Source organism: Athene cunicularia (assembly GCF_003259725.1).
Source record: "Athene cunicularia isolate RWA chromosome 7 unlocalized genomic scaffold, athCun1 chr7_part1, whole genome shotgun sequence".
In the NCBI taxonomy this organism is placed as follows: domain Eukaryota; kingdom Metazoa; phylum Chordata; class Aves; order Strigiformes; family Strigidae; genus Athene; species Athene cunicularia.
In genome coordinates this window covers 19,522,971-19,545,751 of record NW_020799107.1, presented here as the reverse complement: position 1 = coordinate 19,545,751, position 22,781 = coordinate 19,522,971, and the positions used below count along the sequence as shown (strand labels likewise).

Genomic DNA, 22,781 nt, shown 5'->3' with positions numbered 1-22,781 from the left:
TTTGTTGGTTTCTGTGGTGGTGTGATTTGTTAATGAATCTCCCCTTACCTGTAAGTTCGGTGTGAATGTACTTAAGTAGTTTTAGAGTAGTCTGCTTGGGTCTGAGTTACTTTAGTAACCCCAGCTTGGCAATGAATGTAGTAGAATTAGGTTTGCTGTGCTTCTAGAAATCAGAAAGCAGAGTCTGAGAAGCTAACCTTCACACCTTCTAGTCCAGCTCGCGTCTCTACAGTCCAAAAATACCAAGTTTACAGAGCTGAGCACATTGTGGAAGCAAAATAGTCATGTGACTCTGGACTTGCACTACTGAGACTGCATTAATTCATGGCATGGTTTAGCTTTAAAGAACAGGTTACTGAGTATTGATGGTAATTTTTTTTCTCTTTTCCTACAAAATGTTTAGGAAGATAGACTTCGCCCACCCCCTGTTCTGGTTCAGGATTCTTTCAGTCAGTGTTTGGTGACTTTACCTGCAGTGAGCTTTTGTTCTTTTCTCGGTGAAATGATGTTTCCCTGAAAGATGCAATCCCTCAATTAATTTACCTTTGTGGCCATTTATCATTCCTAGCAAAGCTGAAATTGTTATAGTTGCAGCAGAAACCTTAAGCCACTCTTATAGTTGCTGTTCATAAAATTATTAATCCATCTTCTATGGGGAACTTCTCAACAGATCTGGAAGTGCTTATACAAAGCAATGTATAAACTGTAAAGTGTGGAGTAAATTGCTGTCACCTCAGTCTAGCCTGATACTCTCTCCCCTAATAGGGCAGTTTAGTAGCCAGTGTGTTTTGTTCCATGTATGTTGAAGCTAAATTTGGGGTTTTTTTTTACTAACTCAAAAGTTGTCAACCCAGGAGAACCCTCTTTCGTTGAGGGATCACATCATGGAGTGTTAATGCTAGATAAAAATAGTGCACTGTAGTGTGAAACTCATGTCTCATGCAAAGAGATACAGTAATTTAAGACTGTTGATTTCAAAATACGTGCTGAAACATGCCAAGTATAAACACAGTAACTATTGGTTTCTACCTGTATGTATATATACATTTGTGCATAATGTGTTTATATAATTTCAGCCTTATGTTACCTAAGGAAAAACATTTTCACTATTAAAAGTCAGTGTTTAAGTCAGTGTTTAGGTAATTTAAAAGTAGTAACTGTCAACTGAATGGTGAACCAGAGCTCTCCAAATGGACAACTCTTGCCAATTAGTAGTTACCTAACAGTAGTATTATGAACAAGTATTAGACAAGGATTTTTTTTAAGAAGTTCTATTTTTGTATCAGTTTTGAGATGTTCTGTGTATACTTCCATTGCATTATTAACAACCACAGACTTCCCTTTTGAGGCCAGGACAATTAAAATAAAATTGCAATAATGGAGGTTTGGGTTTTTTAAATACCATCCTATGACCAAGGTTTTTTAGCTGAGGTATTTCAATCATACAAAATTGAAGAAGCAATTTTAACTTTTTTTTTTTTAAGCCATCAGTGATGAGTACATGTCATCCAAATCCTGCAGTACACACAAAGGCAAATTTATTATGTTTATAACCGGCCTTCTGCAATTTTCTGATAAGGAACCGTTTGATACGTACTCACTTCCTTAAAGCTTCACTTTAAACATAGGCTTTTAACTCTTCCTTGCAGAAAGAAGGAGATATTATCAAAATACCTTTTGCCGACTTTGGAAGGAAAGGAGGCAAGATTTACTGTGAACTGTTTGTTTATTTTTCTGTGGTGTTTTTATATATATATATTTGTAAGTGTGTGTGTATATATACAGGGGAAAAAAAAAAACCCAGCAAGTGTCTAATCAAAACTAGCCTTTTGTGCTTTGCAGCTGAGGGGGAAAAAAATTCTCAACTATTGGTTACCATGCTGTGTGTCTCCTCCAGGGAACTGGCCAAGCTCACAGAGATCTGTTTCTTTAATATCCTTGTAGGAAGTGGGGAAGGGAATGCAAGACTCCTGGGTGGCCAGCTGGCTAAAAGTGAATTGGGCTGTAACTCTGAAGCCTGGTTGTGAACTGGTTGCAGTTCTGTTGCAGCCTGTGCTAGTATAACTGCTGGCTGTTGTGGTCCTGTCTCATCTGATCTCTCCTGGATGATTTCCTTGTGCAAAACTGGTGGAAATGTAGCAACTTTTCTTTTGACTTCTTAGTGGAATTCCACCCCAGCCTGTCAGCACTGAGAAACTCTGACTTGTTCTTTCTCCTCTAACTTTCCAGGAAGATTAACACATCTTCCTTTGCTCTTGTACTTCTTTGAGATAAGGTTCAGAATGGTCTCTGTTAAATTACCTCAGTTACTAAAAAAAAAAACCCAACCCCAAAACAAAGACATTCTTTGGGCAGCTTTAGCTTAAAGAATGATTTGACATAAATGTCTTCTGGAGTCTGGATTAGTGTTAGAAGCAATCAGCTCTTCCAAGACCTCTTTTTCTGTTATGCCAAGACAACTGTTTCTGGGATGCAGTGTGAATCCTTTTGGAGAAGTGAACAGGGTTAAAAGCAACATTTTTGCTAGCCTATCAGTTTACTGCAAGGCTGCACAAATGGCTGTCCTGGCAGTACCGAGAAAGCAGCATCAAGTTGGTAAGCAGCAGCAGCAGCTTCCCCACTGCTCCTTATGTTAACATTGACATTGAAAAAAATGTCTATCAAATCATGGCCACAGATCATTTCACAGATCTGTTTTAAAACACTGCACTACAAATGATTGAGTGGCTGCAATTAGTGGGCAGTGTTCTCTGGGAGGAGGATAACATGACTTAACAAACTGAATGTGAAGCAGCCTTTCTCAACCTGAATTCAGGCAAACCTAAAAGCCTCTGTGACGTTTTCAGTCACACCAACTGCTCTTGCAGAAATAAACAAGAAAACTGTCCATACCTGCAGACTGCTCTTTACCTTTGTGCTTAGGTCATCTTAACTATGGCAAAATCTTCTGAAATAGTGATAAAGGACCATGGTTTCAGTTTCTAACAGCATTTTAAGTTCTTTATTAGCTTTAAATGGCTTAAACAGGTTATTAAAATACTTTTCCATGTAATTTTGAGAAACTTGTGAACTTCTTTCAGTGTTACTGATACTTGGGCAAGACATGGCATGTACATGTTACAGGGATTATATTGTAGAAGCAAAACCATAAAACCACTCTTTGGGTTATTCTTCAACGGTGCTCTGTCCTTTTGTAGGTCATCAATGCAGCATTTCTTTTTACATGTGCTACTGTTTCTAAATTTTACTGCTTTTCTACCCTTCCCCTCCTTTCTATTTCTCTCTATAGGAAAGAGACCTACTGGCATCATCTTAATAGTCAAAAGGTGGGAGCTGCTGCTGAGTTTGTTCTGTGATCACCTCTTGCTGAGCACCAGGTAAGAAAATATTTGCTTTATTTGGAAATGCTAAAGTAATCTTAATTAAGGTCTAAAAATCTTGCTGAAGCTGTTTTGGGGTTTACAAGAGCATTATTTCATAAACAGAATTTAAGACTGAAATAAAATTTGGGCACAGTGGATTAACAAAAATTAAAATTGGTTTTCATTTGGATCACTAACCTAAATTCTTTGCATGTTTACACAGAGTAAACAAATATGTTTATGTGCTATATATAAATATGCTATAACCCACTAAAACATCTTCAGTTACAAATAAGAAAGTAAAGTATTAGTTGCCAAAACTCTTAACCAGAGTCAAGCCACAGAGCTAGTGAAATAATTTGCAGTGCATCTAGAACTGGTTCGTGGAGGTGTTCTCTCCATGCTACTGTATTGAGAATCTGAACATCTTCAGTTCAGTGGCTAGTCTGTGATAGTTAGGTGGGAAATGTTACACCCCTCCAGTTCTGCAAGACAATGAAATTTTGTTGTTTCAAAACCTGGAAGGTTACCCTCATAATCAGTTTGTGTAACTAATTATCATAATCCAACTTCAATACAGCAAAATATGCTTCTATAAGTGATGTACTATTGTGTTGGGTTAGAAACTGAAAATAAGTTATGTAAATATTCATGAACTAGAAATAACTAGTGCTTTTCACTTGGTAAAGTGAAATGTAAATAGGTAGAAGATTTATTATTCAATATGATTTCTTAAATGTACATAGGTAATACACCTCATCAGTTTAGGGAAGTTGCTGTAGTTGTAGGAAAGACCAGTTTAATAGTTACCAGTTGTAGAGACTAAGAGTTTCTTAAAATAAACGTACAACCATGACTGATTTTAAAATAATAATTTTAGTAGTTTAAATCTACTTCTCAGCTATTCCTCAGTCCTTGTTAGTGTCATGAAAGATGAATCATTGCAAGTTTCAATGGAGGAGTATCTACCACAGAGGGGTAAAATGAAATGTAGTTGGTGTTAATTTGTACTCGTGACTGTTTTATTGAAGGCATTTACCATGTGCTTACATAATAGCTTTAAACAGCAACTTAACCTTTCCATGGAAATCCCACAACTTGATTTGGAATTTATTGTAGTTCAGGATAGAAAAGTATATACACTTTGTGTGCAGCTTTTGCCTGTGATAAAGAAGCTTGGTTTCAATGACTGTCTGAAAGGAAAAGCATAACCATTGACCCTTTAATAAACTCCTTTTAAATTCATATATTAAGAAAGTACTTATTGTTATTTGAGGCTGGAGTTGTTGGGTTTGTATGTTCTGGAGAATCAAGGGAATGAATCAAATGAAGCTAATAGCTTGCTAGAGCATTAAACTAGAAAAGTGAAATCAGCAGAGCAAGTGTTATTGATCCATGTGTCTTAGATCTTTTTGTTTGAAATGGGTGAAATTCCATACATGATTAAAGTGGGAGTTAGATAATCTTTGTCTAGTGGTAGGTTCAAATGCTGCCTCTGTGTGTGTTTACAAGAGGCTTAAAATATTTGTTTTAAACTTAAACTGAAATAAAGCCTGTTAATATCTGGCCAGTAAAAATATTAGGAAATTTCAGAAGGAATAATGAGATTACATTTGAATATACAAAGCAAAATTATTTTTCATAATTTCAAAGTTATTCTGCATAACTAATTTTTAAAGAAGGTTCATGGATTAGTATTGTTAATGCAGTCTGTTAAATTATGTATATAATTTTCTTATGTGTAATGTAACGTCCGTTTGGAGGATAAATGTATTTTGGAAATACCATTACTTGATGTTCTCAATTGCTCTTACATCCCCTGAAGAGGCTTTATTGTGTTGCATTAAAACTTGTGCAGTTAAGGTAATCTTCTGATGCTTTACTTTGTATCTTTTATTTCATAAATAAAATAAACCAGTAAAATTTACTAATTTCTGTAAGCCTTGGAAATGGCTTGATTTGCTGAAAGCAGCTGTTTAAAAAGTAATATTCAGTAGGTTTTGTTTATTTTATCACTGAGTTTTGCTGTATAAAGCTAAGAAGTTGAAAAGATCAAGTAAGCAAGATAAAGGTTACAGCTGGGACAGAACCTTTACTTAGATACCCACAATTAATAGTAGATTGCTTTTCAACAATAGAAGGTGAAAAAACTGCAGAGAAAAAACATCAGTGTAATGTTTTTTTAATTGGGCACCTTAACAGTTCTTATTCCTGAAGATCACTTTGTTAAAAGTTGCAAGATAGAAATGCTTTGGGTTTTTTTTTTTTGAAGTAATGAGTTAGTTGCATTGATTGGAATAATCTTGCACAAAAGCAATGGCACATGCAACGCTGGAAACGTATTAAATGACTGTACTGTCACTAGCATTCTAACTACATACACATTAAATGTTTACTTTACAGTATTTCTTTTAGTATAATGAGTTCATTAAAAAAAAAAAAAGCTTTTGATGCTAATTCAGAGATCCATAATCTGCTTGGTGTCTTTCACATGTAGTTTTGATGATAACTGACAAGCTGTAAGTTAATTAGCGCAGAACTTACTAATGAGGATGCTAAAATCCTTACTTTCACATTTTTATTGATGCGTTCTGAACAAATTGGCGTAAACTTGATTGTATATCTAATAAGTTACAGGCACTTCCTGGATTTAGGTGTTGTTCTTAAGCAGCAAAAATCCCTGAATTAATTGAATGATAGGAAAGTTTTGAAAAGTTTGACAAGAGTACTCATCTTCAGAAATTGGGATAACCCAAAACCAAAGCAATAAAACAAGGTCTGTTAATTAGCATGGAAGACAGCTTCATGAATTAATATGTGGTGTTAATTAACAGGAAGTCTGATGTTGTGTTGTAATTACCACCAATATTTTTGACATACTGAGTGACTGAAGGTGAATTGTATAGATAGCAATTTAGTAAACACTTCAGAGCTTGGGAACATTTTTCCTTTGTTTCTGTTTTTCTAGAAATATGGATAGACTTCTGCGACTTGGAGGAGGTATGCCTGGACTGGGACAGGTTAGTATATAGGTTGTCATATCTTCCCTTTAATATCAATTCTGTAATATTCCTTTTATAATATTTTAAAACAGCATCAAAAACAGAGTTCATGGTAATAATTGCTGACTCTAGAGATGCCATATAAGTGTATGCAAATCATTGTTACAGCCTGATTGGGGTTTTTTTGTCCATATGAACTCTTGTGTTGGCATTGAGTTTACAAAATGTTTATAAACCTTTCATTTGGTGCCTGAACATTTTAAAGTTTGGATTGAAAGGCATCGGAAACACAAAAGAAAATGTAAACATCGATTTCCAATAATACAGATTTTCAGAAGATGAAGATTTTTTCTAAATGGCTGAGCATACTCACTCCTGTGTAAATGATATCTTTCAGTCCTTGGATCACATTATAGTGGGCATTATAAAATACTGAAGTACATGTAAACTTCAGGAGGTAATTTGAGTTGAGTTCATCACTTGCAGGTAGTTGTAGCCACCTATGTGTGTTTTATTGTGTCTTTGTTCACTGTTGTTGTTGCTTCTGTGATTCTGCTTGCAGCAAAAAGGCCTCCCTGGCAGCTGTCCTGTTCCAGTGGGAGACCTACACACATTGCATGGCTTCTGCTACCACTAGAGCAAGTCCTAGTGCTTTTTTTCCTTGGCCAACTGGTGTGGCCAGCAATTCTCAAAAATAAAACCACATTGATCTTATTACATTGTGCTGGCTACTTGTGGATACGGGGTGGGGGGGGAACTTCTTTGTCTGAGGCTTGTAAGAAGAATTATTTCCTTAAGGAAAGGTCTCCAATGTTACTTCCTTTGTAGTCTTGGCTGACTGCAGTAGTTGACCTTTCTCTGCTTTCTTCATCTGTCTCTGGGTTCTGTTCTGAATTGAGAATCCAGACTCTTGTTCTTCTGAAGGAATCAGTTCTTTTTGTCTTGGGCTTCATGTTATGTCTGTTTCTGAGAGGACTGAAATTGCTAAATCCACAGCTTCTTTTGGTTATGTGTAGTGTGTTTGTGTCCAGTGTAGCTAGGAAAGGAGTGGTTTAATACCAAAGCATTTGGTGAAATATTTGAAATTGATTTACAGCCTCTAGGTGTTTTGCCAAATAAGCTGTAACTTTTGGTGCATAATTTTTTCCTTTTTATAGCTAAAATTCTATTCACGCTCTCTTAGTGAATCTTCAAGCAGCCCTCAGTTATTTTTAGTTTCACTTTCTTAAACAGTTATTTCTCTTGTTCCTCTGAGCTGCCAGCCTGCTTCATGACTCTTCATTTTTTTAACATCTGCGCAGTCTAATCACTCAAGCTTTCACTTCTTAGTCCTCTCTGAACTTGACGCATATCAAAGCTGTTTTTCAGATTTACAGTTAACTCTCTCTGCTGCTTTCTGAATTTCTCAGCTTTAACTTAAAGCTTGCTAGAAAATTGTGGCAGACAATAGAACATAACATTCAGAAGCAGCTCACTGAACTCCTCTGGCAGCTTTGGCCTGCAAAGCTGCTGTCTGTTTGTTTAAATATGGAATTGTCTCTTAAATGAATTGATGAGTATGTGTTGGATTAAAAAAAAAAAAAAGTGAAAAACTGAATTGCTCTTTATGCAAGTTGCTGCTTGCACTGGATGTCTTGACTACTTCTGTAGTTTTTTGGTTTATGGAATCAGCAGGAATGCTTTTTAAAAAGAATAATTGTATGTCCTTAAAATATGGTGTTTCAATGGACCTTCAAAGATCACTTTTCTGAATATTGATTGATAATTGAGAGATAAGCAAGAGTGAATCAGATGGATTTAAGGTGGAAGAGAGAAGTCATATATTTCTTGGACATACTTCATCCTGCTAGAAAGTAGACCAAGATATTACTATTTTTGCACTAGAGTGTTTTAGACAACTGTACAAAGCTTTTTGTTTTTCTTTATTGATATGTCATAGTTGTTCTGTCTTTGGAGGTTTTGCTTTTAAGGTTGAATATAGTAGAAACATCTGTTGAGGGAGTCATTCTTGTTAATGTAAAAATCATCTGTGTGTATAGTCTTGTAAAAGATGCATTTTCAAAGTAATTTTACAACAATTTTGGGATATCTTTTTTTTTTTTCTTGTAGCTAGGGGTTTGCCTACAAGAGGACTGCATCACATAAGGTCTGCTAACAGTCTGTTTGATTTCCTTTGTAACAAATGTTCAAGTAACAGCAACTGCCTGGTCAGCACAGTTCATGTTTGAACTCTGCCAAGGAATTCTTTCATTGACTTGCCTTAGTTTCTTCAACAGCAGTTACTCAGCTCTTTTCCCTTGGTAAAACCACCTCTTCTGATTATTATCTGTTTGGGGTTTTTTGTTTGTTTTTGTCTTCATTTCCAAACTCAAATATGTTTACCCAAGTGCTCTTTGGATTCATGTTTTTGTAATTTCTTTTCAAGTCTTTTGGTGTCTAATATTCTACTTAACTGCTGTCAATGAATTCATCGTTTGTTCTTTCTTTTTTTTTCTTTTTTTACTATTTGCTTCATCAGCATGCTATTGAGTGGCTGGTTGGCCTTCAGTGTTGAATTGTCCAGAGGTGGTAGGTGTGACTCTAAATTCCATTGACCTTAAGCCTATCTTGGTATGGCTAATAAATCTTTAAGGAAGTGATCTTAAAGTGATATGTCAACAATAAATTTTCCCTCCAGTGGCTTGCAGCTTAGTTGTTTTGAGCCATCTCTTAATCTTTGATGGACAAAGGACTGTCTTCATGGGGCAACAGGTGGACAAGACAGGAGAAAAGAGAATCTGATAGCTTTTGGCATCACATAAGCCATCCATGGTATTTTCTGGCAGTGAACTTGGTCGCTAACTTTGTGTTCTTTGTGTGGGAAAGTACCTGTGTTTAGATTTGTACTTGATAACATAAAGATGACCTTTGCAACACTGTTTCATGTGGATATTGTTTGTGTCTTAAATTTCCTGGTACTGTAAGCATTTGAATTTCTGCTCTCATGCTATACACATAAGAAGTATGAGAGATTGAAGCTTTTCAAAAAAGATGTGGCAGAGTAGTTAAAGTTTGAAAGTGATGTGATGTCCCAAACAAAATGCTTATTACGTTAAATTCCACTCTGTAGTTAATGGGAGTTCTGATTTTGGCAATGCCCTTGTTTTCCTTTTTTTGTATGGTCTTCTCTCTTCCTCCTCCTGCCCCTTCTCATGTTGGGTTTTTTTTTAGTTATTATCATCCTTCTCCTGGTTCATTCTTTTCATTCTCCCTCTTCATCTCCCCTGGAATACTGCCTACTGCAGAATTTCACTAGTGATTTAGTACTTCACTTTGCATTGTACATTTGTTGCAGACAAATTAACAGGCTTTGTGGGGTATGTACAAGCATTCTACTTATGTAGCAGGCAGGAATTTGGAGCAACACTCCTCTTCATTTGGTATGCTGAACTATTGTTTGCTAGTGAAGTCAGTTCCACATATGCCTGTATTAGGCAATCCTACTGGATACCATTTAAGAGTGTGGGCAAATTTAAGTGCATTTTTAGGAGAGTCTTCTCCCCAACACTTTCAGAACAATAATCCAAGCTATACAAGTTCTTGTCCATGCTAACGCATCCTGTCTATTTTTCTGAATCCAGATGTGATAGGAAGCAGTGAAATAATTGACAGTTTTTAAAAATGCTGTTGAAATAATTTCATTACTTGATAGATTTTTGAGAAAGCTCATTTACATTGCTCAGTGCAGACAACTGTTCTACTGCAATAAATGGAAAAAAAACTGATTCTGTATTTCTGAATTAACGTATCTGATGGCAGAGGGGAAGGGAAAAAATCAAAATGGGAAGGGAGGGAGAGACAGAAAAGTGACCTGTGTGTTATAAGGAGTGTTTACACCTTGACTTGGAATATAGAAAATAGAAGTGCAGATAGCTATTTTATTTGAATAATGGACTTGCCAATTAGCCATCAAGTGCTTCCATCTGTGAAATAGTTGATCAGATGGGTTAGCTGGGATGTTTCCAGATTAGGGCATTGTAAATGGCACTTGAAAACTGTCACTTTGATTATGAGGTTTCAAACATTGTACTGCTTGATGCTGTGGAACCTTTTTCCCTCATATTATCATGGGTTTTTAGAACATGCTGATCCCATTTAGTAAATCTATGGCACCGTGGGAACTTGGGAGACCTGCCACTGATCTAAAGTTCTGTTTCATCTGCTGATCTAGCCAGGATGGTTGTTAGAGAAGAGCTGGCTCAGTATTCTTCAGGGCTTCAGAATAAGAGTTCGTGATCTGGCAAGCAAAGGAGGGTCAGGCTCAGTGTAGATCATTCCCAATTAACAATTAAATTCAAGTTCTGATGAGTTACTTCATTAAGCTGATGTGTCTCGTGAAGTAAATGATGTGTTCTATCTGGCTAATCTGGATCCTAAGATTCCCTATGTAAAAACAAAAAAACCCACAACAACAAAAAATGTGAAAACCAAACCAAACCCAAACACCACCCCAACCCCAAAAACCCATCCAGAAAAAAAAAAAAAAACAAACCACCAACCTGTAACAGCTTGTTGAAAATTGTCTTGGTTAACTGATTCTTGAAACAGGTTGCTTTTTAGTTAGAAGGGTCAGAATGTGTTGCATTTAATATAATGAAGTGCTTTTTCCTTTGGAAAGCTGTAGAGTGTTTTGGTATTGTGGTATCTGTTGCACCTGTGTGACTTTTTTTCCTCCTGTGTCTCCTGAGTGCATATGCTTTATGTGGTTTGAATTGTGGTGACACATTGCCTGCCTCTCACACATATTTGAAGCTTCAGATAATCCTTTTGAGAATACTCTGCCAGGGGAATAAATCTGAATTACAACTCTTAAAATTGTACATCGTTCTGTGCCATAGCTTCTGAGACATTTTCCAGCAAAGTTCTCAAGTACTAAGAATGCTAATGTTTCTAGAATTACAATATACCTACCAGTGGATGAGATGGTGTACAACTGGAATGGGTTATTCCAGTTCAAATTTTTTTCCTGAGAAGCTATCAACCCATTTGAAGAATAGAAAATTTTTCTCAATGACAAACATTTTTCATCCATTAAAAACCTCCAACATCAATTCCTGTAAAAAGTTCAAAAGACTTAATTGATTGTCTGTGTTATCTCCTGTAGAAAGTCTCAGTGTCAGTTTATCCAAAACACATGATTTTATTTTAAGGAAAAAAACACTATAGATATACTAAACTGTGTATTTTACTGCTTTGGTCAGTGTTTTAAAACAAGGCTGTTCATCAAAAGCTTCATATCAAATTTAGGGTACTGGTGTAGCCTGGGTGTGCTTACACTAGAGATGATGATAGCTCCATGGTAGTACAGACTTACTTGCAAGTTGTTGGGAATTGCTGAAGGCTGAGTATAGTTTTCCCATATTTGAAACATGGTTGAGCGTTTGTAACCTAATTTATATCGAAAAGTGTTAATGGAAGAGAGAAACATGCTAGAATTGGTTTAGAAACAGACATATGACCCACTTACAACACAGTGCGTATTTTGTGTTATAAAAGCTGCCTTAAAGTATGATGGGCTGCACTACAGTCATACCTTACAAATTAATCACAAACCAGCTTAAAACTAAAAAAACTAGTGGGTTGTGCCTGAGAATTATCAGTTTCCTCTGATCTACTATTTTCCTGTAAACTCTGGAAACCATTTTTAGCTGCCTTCTCTTGGCCTCAGATCTTAAACTTCCTTATTTCTAATAATTAGGTAATTAGCTTCTCTCTCCTCAATTTAATTGCCAGTATAGTCCAGCCGACTTTCCCCAGAAGAGACAAAGGAGCTTGGGCAAGGAAATGAGTGTAGCCATAATGAGAAAGAACAGGGGAAAAAAAAGACTAAACAAGAGCAGACATCTTTGTCTTTTTCATTACACCTGTTCCCTTGTAATGTTCTTTTCTGTAAGCAGGAAACAGCCCCCTTACAGTGATCGATTTAATTTATTTGTCTTGGAAATTGTTTCTTCTTTCTGAAATCCCGTGCTATTGAATATTAAGTTGCAATGCTACTATGCAGCACCTTTGAACAAGGGCTTAGGTTTTTCTGTCTGCACTGTAGAAGGGTCCGCTTCAGTTTTTCCTGGACGTTTGGAGTGTTCTTCTTGTATTAATAGTGGTGTGGTGGCTTTTTTGTTTGTCCATTTTGTTTTTAAAAAGTGTTACAAACAGCTAACCTTTCTACATGTTGCCACCGAGTCTCCCAGATGACCTGCTTGTGTCCAGAGGACCAGCTCTTCACAACAGAGACCATGCAGGCATATAGAATCCAATGCATTCTTTTATGTTGTGAGTGAATCTTTTAACTGCTTTGTTGCAGAAAGTGTACTCTAGGGTGACTTCAGACAGCACCTGCTGAAGTCTACCTTGCCTTCTTGGCAGAACTGTGTCAAGAATAAGGCAATTAAAAATCTGCACCAGAGCAAGACTTCTGGAGGCAGACAAAAATCTACAAATGCTGACTCATTTACGTGCCTTGCGGCTCTCCTTTCTAAATCCCTTCTATAATGAAGATAGGAGTAGATACCAGGTTAGCCCTGGTTTTATTCTGGAGTGAAACTGACCTTTGTATCTTCTGCATTTTCTTTTTTCCCAGTAGCCTGAGGTTGTGAAAAATAGTAGTTCTTTTCAAAACATGTACAACATTACTGAGGTTTTGCGTCCCTGATCTTATGGCTTTTCACTAACCGTGACGTTGTCATAGAACCATAGAATGACTTGGGTTCGAAAGGACCTTTAAAGGTCATCTAATCCAAATTGTCCTTCTGCTTGATAATAAGGCATGTTAACTGGAGTGGTGCAGCATACCTTTCCTTGCTTTTTAGTGTGTCAATGAATTTGTAGGTTGTATGGGGCAGAGAGGAGGAACACTGGAATCAGGAAAGAATACACTTAAGCAGCCATTTCATGCAACAGTTGTGTTGAGAGTATTGCAGGAAGTCTGACTATTGCAAATTGCAATGACTTTCTATAAAGTACATTGTAATAAAATTAAGCTTATCTGACTCAAAATAAAATAATCTTGCATAATTTGATGTCAGATGCTGGTAATTTTTTTTTTCTTAGCGAACTTTAAGCCTCAGTCTTTCATAATATTTTCAGTGGTAGTATTGGAAAACAAGAGTGCTGCTTTTTGTAAAAGACCTTTTAAGATTGTAACAATTTTGGTCAGTTAAATGAGCAAACCACATGTACCTGTAGAGTGTAATCCTGCATATGCCCGTGTTGGTGGATTACTGTACCTCTTTCATGAAACTTTTCATAGTGCGAGAGAGATTACTGATAGATGGATAGAATAGAAACATAAGCTAAACTTTGGCTTTCTTTGTGTCTTTTTTTCTTTAACAAAAATTATGGCCAGGTTCTCTGTGGAGTGTCCTAGTGAACTAGAGATTATTTTTGTTTGAAGTTCTGCTTAATTAAAAAAAAAAAAAAAAACCACAACACCATAAAAAACCACAGAGACAAAAACTCTAAACAAACAGAAAAGGTAAGCAGTAAAGTTTATGGCTCTGCACTGAAGAGTTGTTTGTAAACTCATGATCCCAACCCATTTAACCGACTGCACAAAGCTATACAAAGTTCTATAATTTTGTTTTTTGAAGAGGAGGGGAGATGGAAAACATTGTATATTTCAAGTCCATCTCTATTGCTGTTTATGGAGTTCTGCAAATGTGAACCTGGATAAACTTATTTTAGAAGACGGGATTTCATAAAACAGACTGATACACTTTTTTATCTAGACTTTTAAGGGGTTTTTGCAGATATTTTTAATTTAAAGTAGCAATTGATACCATATTTCCCTAGTATCCCTACTCCATTTTGGAGTCTGAGACTAAACATATTACTACAATTTTTATTTCATCTGACATATGGTGTAACAAGACAATGTGATCCTTTCAGAAATCTAGTCTGTTTGTTGAGACTTATGGTATTTTGTGGTCTGTTATGTATGCTTGATTATAATTGGTATAAAAATGGGCCTAAACATACAAACTGTTTAGACATAATGCTAGCTTCAAAATATAATCCTGTTGATGTGGAACTAACTGTAAAATTGTGTGTGTACTAGCTTGAAAACAGCAATAAAATTTCAAATTGCTACTAATTAGTGTGTGATTCACAGTGTAAAGTAATATATTTTTTCCCTTTTTATGAACTCTATTACTTTTTTCAATTTTTTATGAACTGGATCGGTTTTTCTGTCATGACTGATTATGTTAACTTTCTGTACTGTGGAAAATGCAATACATGGCTTCTGGTGCTTGTCATGACTGATACTAGAACCATTGTGATCTGGGAATACAGTTTACTCCCTTCACCACTTCCAGTGATTGCGTTTGAGCTGGTATTTTCTAAAGTGTATCATCTTGGTACAGGAAGAATTTCTCCACAATCACAATTTTGTTTAGATTTTTAGGTTTAGCAATGTGTAAAAAGCACTATGCTCATGTAAGAAATCTTTTATTCTTTATGTCAATATATCATCAGGTTATACCCCTTGCTGACAGAGGGTAAGCAGAGAAGAGCAGTGGTACTCTGGTGAACTTTTAAGGTCTTTTTATTATCACTAATACCTCTACCTCCTCTGCGTGCTTGATCTAGTTTGTGTCCTCTCTGCAGGTAGTATTCTGTAATGTTTTTTTCTGTCATACCAAGCTGTATGCCCACCACTGGATTCACCTTCACAAAGCAGCAGTTTTAAGCTCACTTTAAGTGCCTGATCTTTCCATGCACCCTTTAATATGATAAATTATTCTTTTACAATGATTGTAATTGCATTTATACCCCAGTTGCCCTTCTCCCCCTCCACCTGCATAATAAATATCAGGATTACGTAAAACACTTGTTTTGGAGGAGGTAGAGAAGGGAAGTGAACAATAAGGGAGGGGAATACTTTTTTAAAATTCGAAAGTAATGCAAGTTGTTTCTGTCTTTTATTATTTTTCAATTGTCTTTAGATATAATAGCTGAAAATATGTACTGAAAGGGTTAAGTCGGCATGAAAGAATTCATTTCCACTTTAATGACCTAGCCTTGCTGGGTTAGGACGATGGGGAACATGCTTCTGACTTGTACTCCTATTGCCAATTAACACCTCCTATAACAGGTTGCCTCAGCTAGTCATTGAAGCAGAGGCAGTAGAAATAGTTTACATGCAGCTTGTTTTTCACACTAGTTGTTTAATACTCACAAAATTAAACTATTAAAAGGTTCTTTCTTACCTTACTGGGAAAGAAATAAACACTCTAGCTGTCAGTGTTTGCTTGTGTCTTATGTTCATGTTTAAATTGTTCCAACTACAAAAATAAAAGTAGTAATGATTGTAGCAGTTCTTATATTTTACACAGAAAATATGCTGTTTGGTGCAATAAAGCTAAGGTTTGCTTGACAGCACTTTAGTTCACTGCCTTTTTTTATTACAGTTGCCCCTGCAAAACTGAGTTTCATTGTTGAAACAGCTATGATACATTTCAAAATCATCTTTGTGCTATTAATGTGAAACCAGAGCAGTGTTTAAGATGCCTTTAAACAATAGAAAGTGTCTCCATTTGTAGAATATTTCTCAGTTGCTCATGTAATTAATCAAGTCCACTTTCTATACCTATTTGAATAAATGTAAAGTAGTACAAATAAAGAGCAGTGCTCTAAAATGACACTTTAGTTCACATTTAATCAGCAGGTATTTTAATAACATAATAAAATTGGCTAAATAATTGATACCAGTTCACACTAAGAGAAAGGTGGAGTAATATACCTAAAAGTGTTAACAAATTTGCTAAAAGGCCTGAGTGGATAACACTTCAAGGCGTTAGTTTTTATTCTGTTAGAATGGCAAATGCCTTTAACACTTCATCAACAAGAGCTGCCCAAGTAAAGGGCTGCTTTTTATATTGGATCATCTCTTTAACTGTTTGAAACAAAAATAGTATCATGCATAATTTAATATTACAATGTAATCTTCTGTTCATAATTTGAACATGACTCCATTAAGTATTACTGAAAAATATGAACAAAAGTATGTATTTTAGTAGTGGTAACTTAATTTTATCAATTATTATTGAAATTGGGATTCTGCCATTCTAAAGAAAAACAAAACCAGAAGTTGGTTGGATTTTATGAGATTGCTGGCCATCAAACAGCACTGACTGACAGCATGTATAGTTAGTTGATTCAGAAGAAACATCCATTTTCAGTAAGTAGCACAATAACACTTTTTTAGAACAGTTTTTGAGGTTTAATAATTACTGTATCCAGTTTATACATGAATAATTGGGGAAAGAGTGTTCGGTATTCCTTGCAGTTTCCAAATCCTGTTTTTCTCCAATTCCCCAAGAAACTATCTAGTAAAGCTGTGGGCAGGCAGAATGAAGGCAGTATTTGCTGTTTTGCAGTGAGATGAACAGTCTTACAAAACTCAGTGCAGTGGGAGAACTGGCTGGCCTTTGAATACCATAATGAAACCAAAAATAACCATAAAGCAGACCTTTTTCATTGCAGATACAAATGCTTTCTTGTTTGGGTTTCTGACACTAGTTAATTTAATTTGGTACTCTGCTTCATAAGGATGGTGCTCCCTTGTTAAAGTTGGCAGGCAGTGAAGTTTATGAACAGTGATAATAGCACATGCTGTGGAGGGTCAGTGTAAAATACTTTGCCTTCATGTAGAGATTAGCTAATAAAGTCTTCCTCTTTGCTTCATGAAAGAAATGCATAAACTTCTGTAGAAGGTTAGCAGAAACAGGCCAAAGAAGTCTCAAAAGATGTAACCCATAGCTAGCTCCCCCATACTGTGTAACTAGCATACAGAAGCTGGGGCTGTCAGTCCAAGGCTGTGTTAGTTTGTCAGCCATTTACAGAAAAGGAAGTGGTCAGAGATGGAAGTAAATTGGTTCTAGTTACCAAATGTCTGGTTTTTGAAATGGCATTGTCTAAATCCAAGTATACTACTTGGAAGACACAAGATCTATTCTGATGTGTTAAATCATTAAAAGTTCAAGTTATGATTTTGATGAACCATGGGTTTATAATTTTATGTGGAAAGACAAGTGTGTGCCTGTAGTATTTTACATGCCAGTTTATTTTTGGTAGAAAAATAATGTGAAACTAAATCTGCTGCAAAAGTGAATTCTGGACAGGTTTTGACCTATGGATCCTTTCTTCCTCAAAATTCCTGAATTGGTGCATCAGAATAATTTCAGAATTCTTTTGAGCAGTTCATTCTAATCTCTATTCAAAACAAATGAAGGAATATTAATATGAAAATTAATACACATAATTGGTATAGTGCAATGAGTTGTTTCCTTTTCTGATAATTTAGCTAATAATTATAAGGAGAACAGAGCAGACTAAAAGGAGATCACAGTCTTCATAAAAGAAGCATCTGTGACCAAGGATGTAAAAAGTATGTGCTGTATTTTATAAGAAGACTATTAATAAACCTACATTATATGTGCATTGTATCCTACCATTAACTAATTTTTAAGAGGTCAGATAAATTGCTTCAACTGCATGACAAGAGTGGAATCTAACCTTTAATATTTTTACTATCACAGGCACGTGTGTAAAGTGAAACAGTGAAGTTTGCAGTTAATATCTCCTTAGTGTAATCATTTATATATTTAAACTCACATTTAGTGTGCAAAATCATTCACAACTAATGCTATGGCTTCAAAAAAGAAAAAATATGCTAAGCAAGGTGATTCACCTTTATGAATTATCAACGTTTCCTGTGCTGAAAGTGAATTGTTGGCTGTCAGTAATGGCAGCTGGCAGAACTTCAGCATAAAGCAGTTTCTGTTTTCAAAACTTTTGTAGAATGCCTAAAGAATTGATAAAGTATAATATTAAAAATCCTCTCTTCTGGACCATCACCAAGGTAAATGCATTTGAAAGCTCCAAGGAGTATAGAAATAATAAAAGAAGGGAAGATTAGGAATGAGTACAATAGGGGAGCACCCAGCTTTAGTTCCTGCCTTTGCTTAAACTAAAGGTAATTTAGTTGCCTTGTTACAGAAGCAAAATGTGATAATGTTTGTCTCCTCACTGTAAGTGTTGAATCTACTGACTGATTTTAAAATGGGAAAAGTTATGTAGAATAATTAAACTCTTAGAAGTTGTGAACACAGGTGTCTACATAGGGGACAGAGACATGGTTAATGCCTCGGCTGCAGGAAGGGTGTCAGTGTGATCTGCCATCTTAACAGACATTAGAGATTCAATATAGGCTGGCCTGTTCAAGAGCCGTAGTCTGTGGAATAAGCTCCTGAGTTTTGAGAAGCTAGTCTCAATCAAACATCAACATTGCCCTTCCAGAAACCACAGAACTACTTATGCCAGTTCAGGGGAGATTTTTTTTTATGCTGTTCTTTATTTTTTTTAAAATACTGGATGGTGTACTGGGATGCTTGCTTATGGGGAAATATTAAACAAATTCTGGGACAAATGTAGAATATGTATGGTGATCACAGCATGGATGTTATGGTTATTCCTGAAGCAGAAGGTAACCGTGTTTCTACTTCTACCCTCACTTAACACCCTCTCTGGTCTAGAACTGGTAGAAAATTGGAAGAGAGCTTTATGTATGAAGAAAGGCGTTGTTATCAAACCAGTATTTTTTTTAATTAGAACCCAGCTCCTCTGTGCTTTATTCTTAGTGGTGATTAGATGGAAATATAAGTCTTTGTGCTTTCCAAAGTATTAGGACTTCTAAGAGAAAATAATATAATTTAGAATAGACTTAAAACAGGAGAGAGATAAGTTAATAAAGTAAATTTACATGTTTATGGAGAAAAACAACATAGTAATGGTATCAGTAAATGATTGGGCATTTGAATGTTCGTTGGTCAAGCAATTTAGTTGTAAATTGGGAATAAGTGATTTGGGTGTCCTGTGCATCTAATTCTGTGAAATGTACTGAAGAACTGCTTGTAAAGTTTTTCATCATAAGTGTTAAAGGAACCCTTTTCCACCGGAGCATCTCACTGTTGGTCTATGGCTAGTCAGAGAAATACTTGATGAAGAGGTGGAATTGATTAAAAATGGGCCTTTGGTGAGAATATTATAGAAGGTGAAAAGTTAAACCTGCTGGAAGATTGCTGATGGAAAGGCCAAAGTGACAGAAGAATTATCAATGAGTACTAAGAAGTGAGGGAGAGCAAATATCAAGGGGTGATGGTCAGCAGCATCAAAGTTGGAAATAAAGGTTTGAAGGTGTTAGGAAGGACTTGTGGTTGACAGAGATCAATGCATGTATGTGAGTTTCAAAATGCAAATTTTGTACTCAAAATATAAGATTGGATCTGGAGCTAATAAAGAAGGAATTTATTGGCACTGGGGGGAAAAAAACGGCAACTGAATTTTCTTACTGTCTAAAGCATTTTGAAGACTAGATGTTTTTCTGTGTGTGTAAAAGTGATAGTATGCAGAAAGTTGAATTACTATACAAATTTAATATGCTGATTACCTAAGTTCCTGATTTTATCTTCAGGAGGTGATGGCTTGTTTTGATCACCATGTCTTTGTTTGATGTCACGTGGGAGCATGTTGTACTGAATTTTTCCACTTTAAGTGGAAAATCAAGAATTTACTCAATTTTTTCCCCCAATTTTGTTTATAACTGTGGAATCAAAGTTCTAAATCTGCAAAATGTTTGTGTAAGACACTTTTTTTCCTCCTTAACATAGAGAATCTTTTTTAACCGTACTCCATAGTTGCTTTGTTGCCCTTCTAAGTTTACATCACTTAGTGCAGAAGTAACCTTTTGTCTTTTCTGTGAAAATTTGTTGTACACAATTTGGTAATAAAGTAATGAATGTGCTGTTAATTGGCTGTAATGAGGTATGTTGATACAGAATATGAGCAATATGTCTCTTGCTCCTCGAAAAAGGAACATTTAAACTGCTGCCTCCTGTGTTTTTCATTTTCAACAGTACACAGAACCTGTTTCAACCAATCATTCACACCTGGGACAGTTGTGCTAATTTTTGAATAACTACTCATAAGGCAAAGAGCAAAGTATTTTGTTCACAGCTTTTCCACCTAGGGATCGGAGGTCCGTTTTTTCTCTCGCTGTACCAGTGTATCTGCAAAGTACTCCCATAGCCTTTATCTGCAAGTCCGCTTTAGCTGGAAGCTGATGAAGCAAAGGGAAATTGCTGTTTGTGTTGGTGCCAGTTAATCATGCTAGCCCAGCAGCATTTACATTCACACCACTGTAAGAAACACATAGTTAATTGGAGAACTGGCCCTATTTTACAGCTGACGGAGGTTAGCATTGCAGCAAGGCTGACTAATGGAAGCTTATATGACTCTTAGCCTGTATGTCTTGTAACAGGTTTGTACCTAGTGCACTACTTGCCAGTTTTTTATTTGACTGATTCTGATAAGATTTCTTCAGATTGATACATCCTGGGGTGAGGGGAGGCAGGGGATGATGACTAGGTGACTTGTATTACAAAATAGGTTAGTGAAGGAAGGAGCCATAAAGAACTGTTTGGGGTTTAGGTGTGCCTTTTTTTGGTTTTGTTTTCAAGAACTGCATCTAACACACAAAGTCGCAGTTATATATGCATTTTTCTGTAAGTTTTGTAATATGGACAATAAAAATATGTTTAGAAACTGCAGAATAACAATGGTAGAGAAAATAATTATTTATTCTTTTCATAGGGGCCACCAACAGATGCTCCTGCAGTCGATACGGCGGAACAGGTTTATATCTCTTCACTTGCATTGCTGAAAGTAAGTGTTCTGTGTGTACTGAATCTGTGTATAGTGTTGGAGATAGAGTACCTGGCACCCATCCAAAGTTTATGGACTTGTGCTCCTTAGGTGATGGTCAGAATAATCTTTAAAATAAATCAGTGCTGTTTGGAACACCCAGAGTAAGAAACTTATTTTAATTACTTCTCTATTCTTGGTTTAATTTTTACTATTTTATACTTCTTCTCATTTTCCAAAAGTGCTACAAGTTGTAAATTATCTATAGATCAACAAGGGCTGAATTCAAGAACTATCCCAAGTCAAACTTGAACCTCCTGTTAAACATACAGTGTCATTTGGTCTTAATTCCAGATGTTGAAACATGGTCGTGCTGGTGTCCCTATGGAAGTTATGGGTCTGATGCTCGGGGAATTTGTTGATGATTACACTGTGAGAGTGATTGATGTTTTTGCAATGCCACAGTCAGGAACGGTGAGTTCTTTCCAGCTAGATCTTGGTAATTTTGTTTACTTGTTTGTTTTTTCCTTATAGTAAATATTTTTTAAAAGCTTATCCTGCTTCACCTCATTTATGCAATATTAATGTATAACCTACTAGGTATAATTCAAACATGTCTAATGGATATAACTGTTTTGGTAAAAAAAAAATAAATACTTAAACCAGATTTGGGTTTGGTTTTTTTTTAGCAAAGACCAGTACGTAAGCATGTATATCAATATATGGAGGTGTTATGCCTTTATGTATAAATATATTGGTATAACATCACTTACAATATTTATCAATTTATAACTTTAAGAACTCATATACTATGACCAGGGGAAGGATCCAAAATGTAAAAGTTTGTATTAGAAGTGTATTATACCCTTAACTGTGATGGTGCTATAGATATACTTCAAACTTATTGTCTTTGACAGATCTTAGTGGCATGTCTCTTAAATGATATTTTTGTGATGTGAAAAAAATTAATGTATTTTAATTTTGAGTGAGAATATTCATGTTTCAAAGATATATTTTAAAGAGATGATGAGCTGATGGGTATAAGTGGAATTTATGATGCTTTTTTTTTTTTTTGTAACTTGAATGAAATACTGTTCTTAAAAGAAGCACAGATCCCTTTGTAACTCAGAGCTGCATACCAATTACATTTTTTAATTCTTTTGTCTTGAGTTTATCTTATGCATGTGCATAGTATAAGTAAAATCTGCAGAAAGCCATTGTGTATTTATCTTTAATAAAACCTGTAGAGCTGAATTTGTGAGAAACAACAGGACAGAGTTTACAGAACAAAAAGAGGAGGAAAAGATGTATTCCTATGCCTATTTAATCATGTTTACTCATATTAGAGATAATTTAAATAGCAATTTGAAATCTTCTTTCAGTGTTTTAAAAATCACATTGACATAAATTTATCAGAATTTTATTTTACATTTAAGGGTGTTCTGTCAACTAGTTCTAAAGTAGTTGGGTTGCTGTTTTAAACAGATGTTTATGACAGGTTTTTTGTTTGTGGAAAGTAACAAGTTAAAAGAAATTTGTTTTATGTACAACTGATTTTTGTCTGCCTTCTACATCAGGGTGTCAGTGTGGAGGCAGTTGATCCTGTATTTCAAGCAAAAATGCTGGATATGTTGAAACAGACGGGAAGGTAAGTCACCGTAAAGAGGACTAACAA

General features: G+C 35.6%; 1 protein-coding gene across 1 annotated transcript in view; it reads left to right on the top strand.

Annotated features, from left to right (window-relative positions):
• Positions 1–3,272: 3,272 nt before the first annotated feature.
• PSMD14 (proteasome 26S subunit, non-ATPase 14) overlaps positions 3,273–22,781 on the top strand; it is a 42,865-nt gene continuing 23,356 nt past the window's right edge. The window contains exons 1-5 of the mRNA XM_026852890.1: positions 3,273–3,377; positions 6,331–6,382; positions 21,056–21,127; positions 21,461–21,580; positions 22,684–22,754. Of these exons, the coding sequence (XP_026708691.1) occupies positions 6,335–6,382; positions 21,056–21,127; positions 21,461–21,580; positions 22,684–22,754 (311 nt within the window). The 5' untranslated portion in view covers positions 3,273–3,377; positions 6,331–6,334. The remainder of the gene's footprint in view (positions 3,378–6,330; positions 6,383–21,055; positions 21,128–21,460; positions 21,581–22,683; positions 22,755–22,781) is intronic.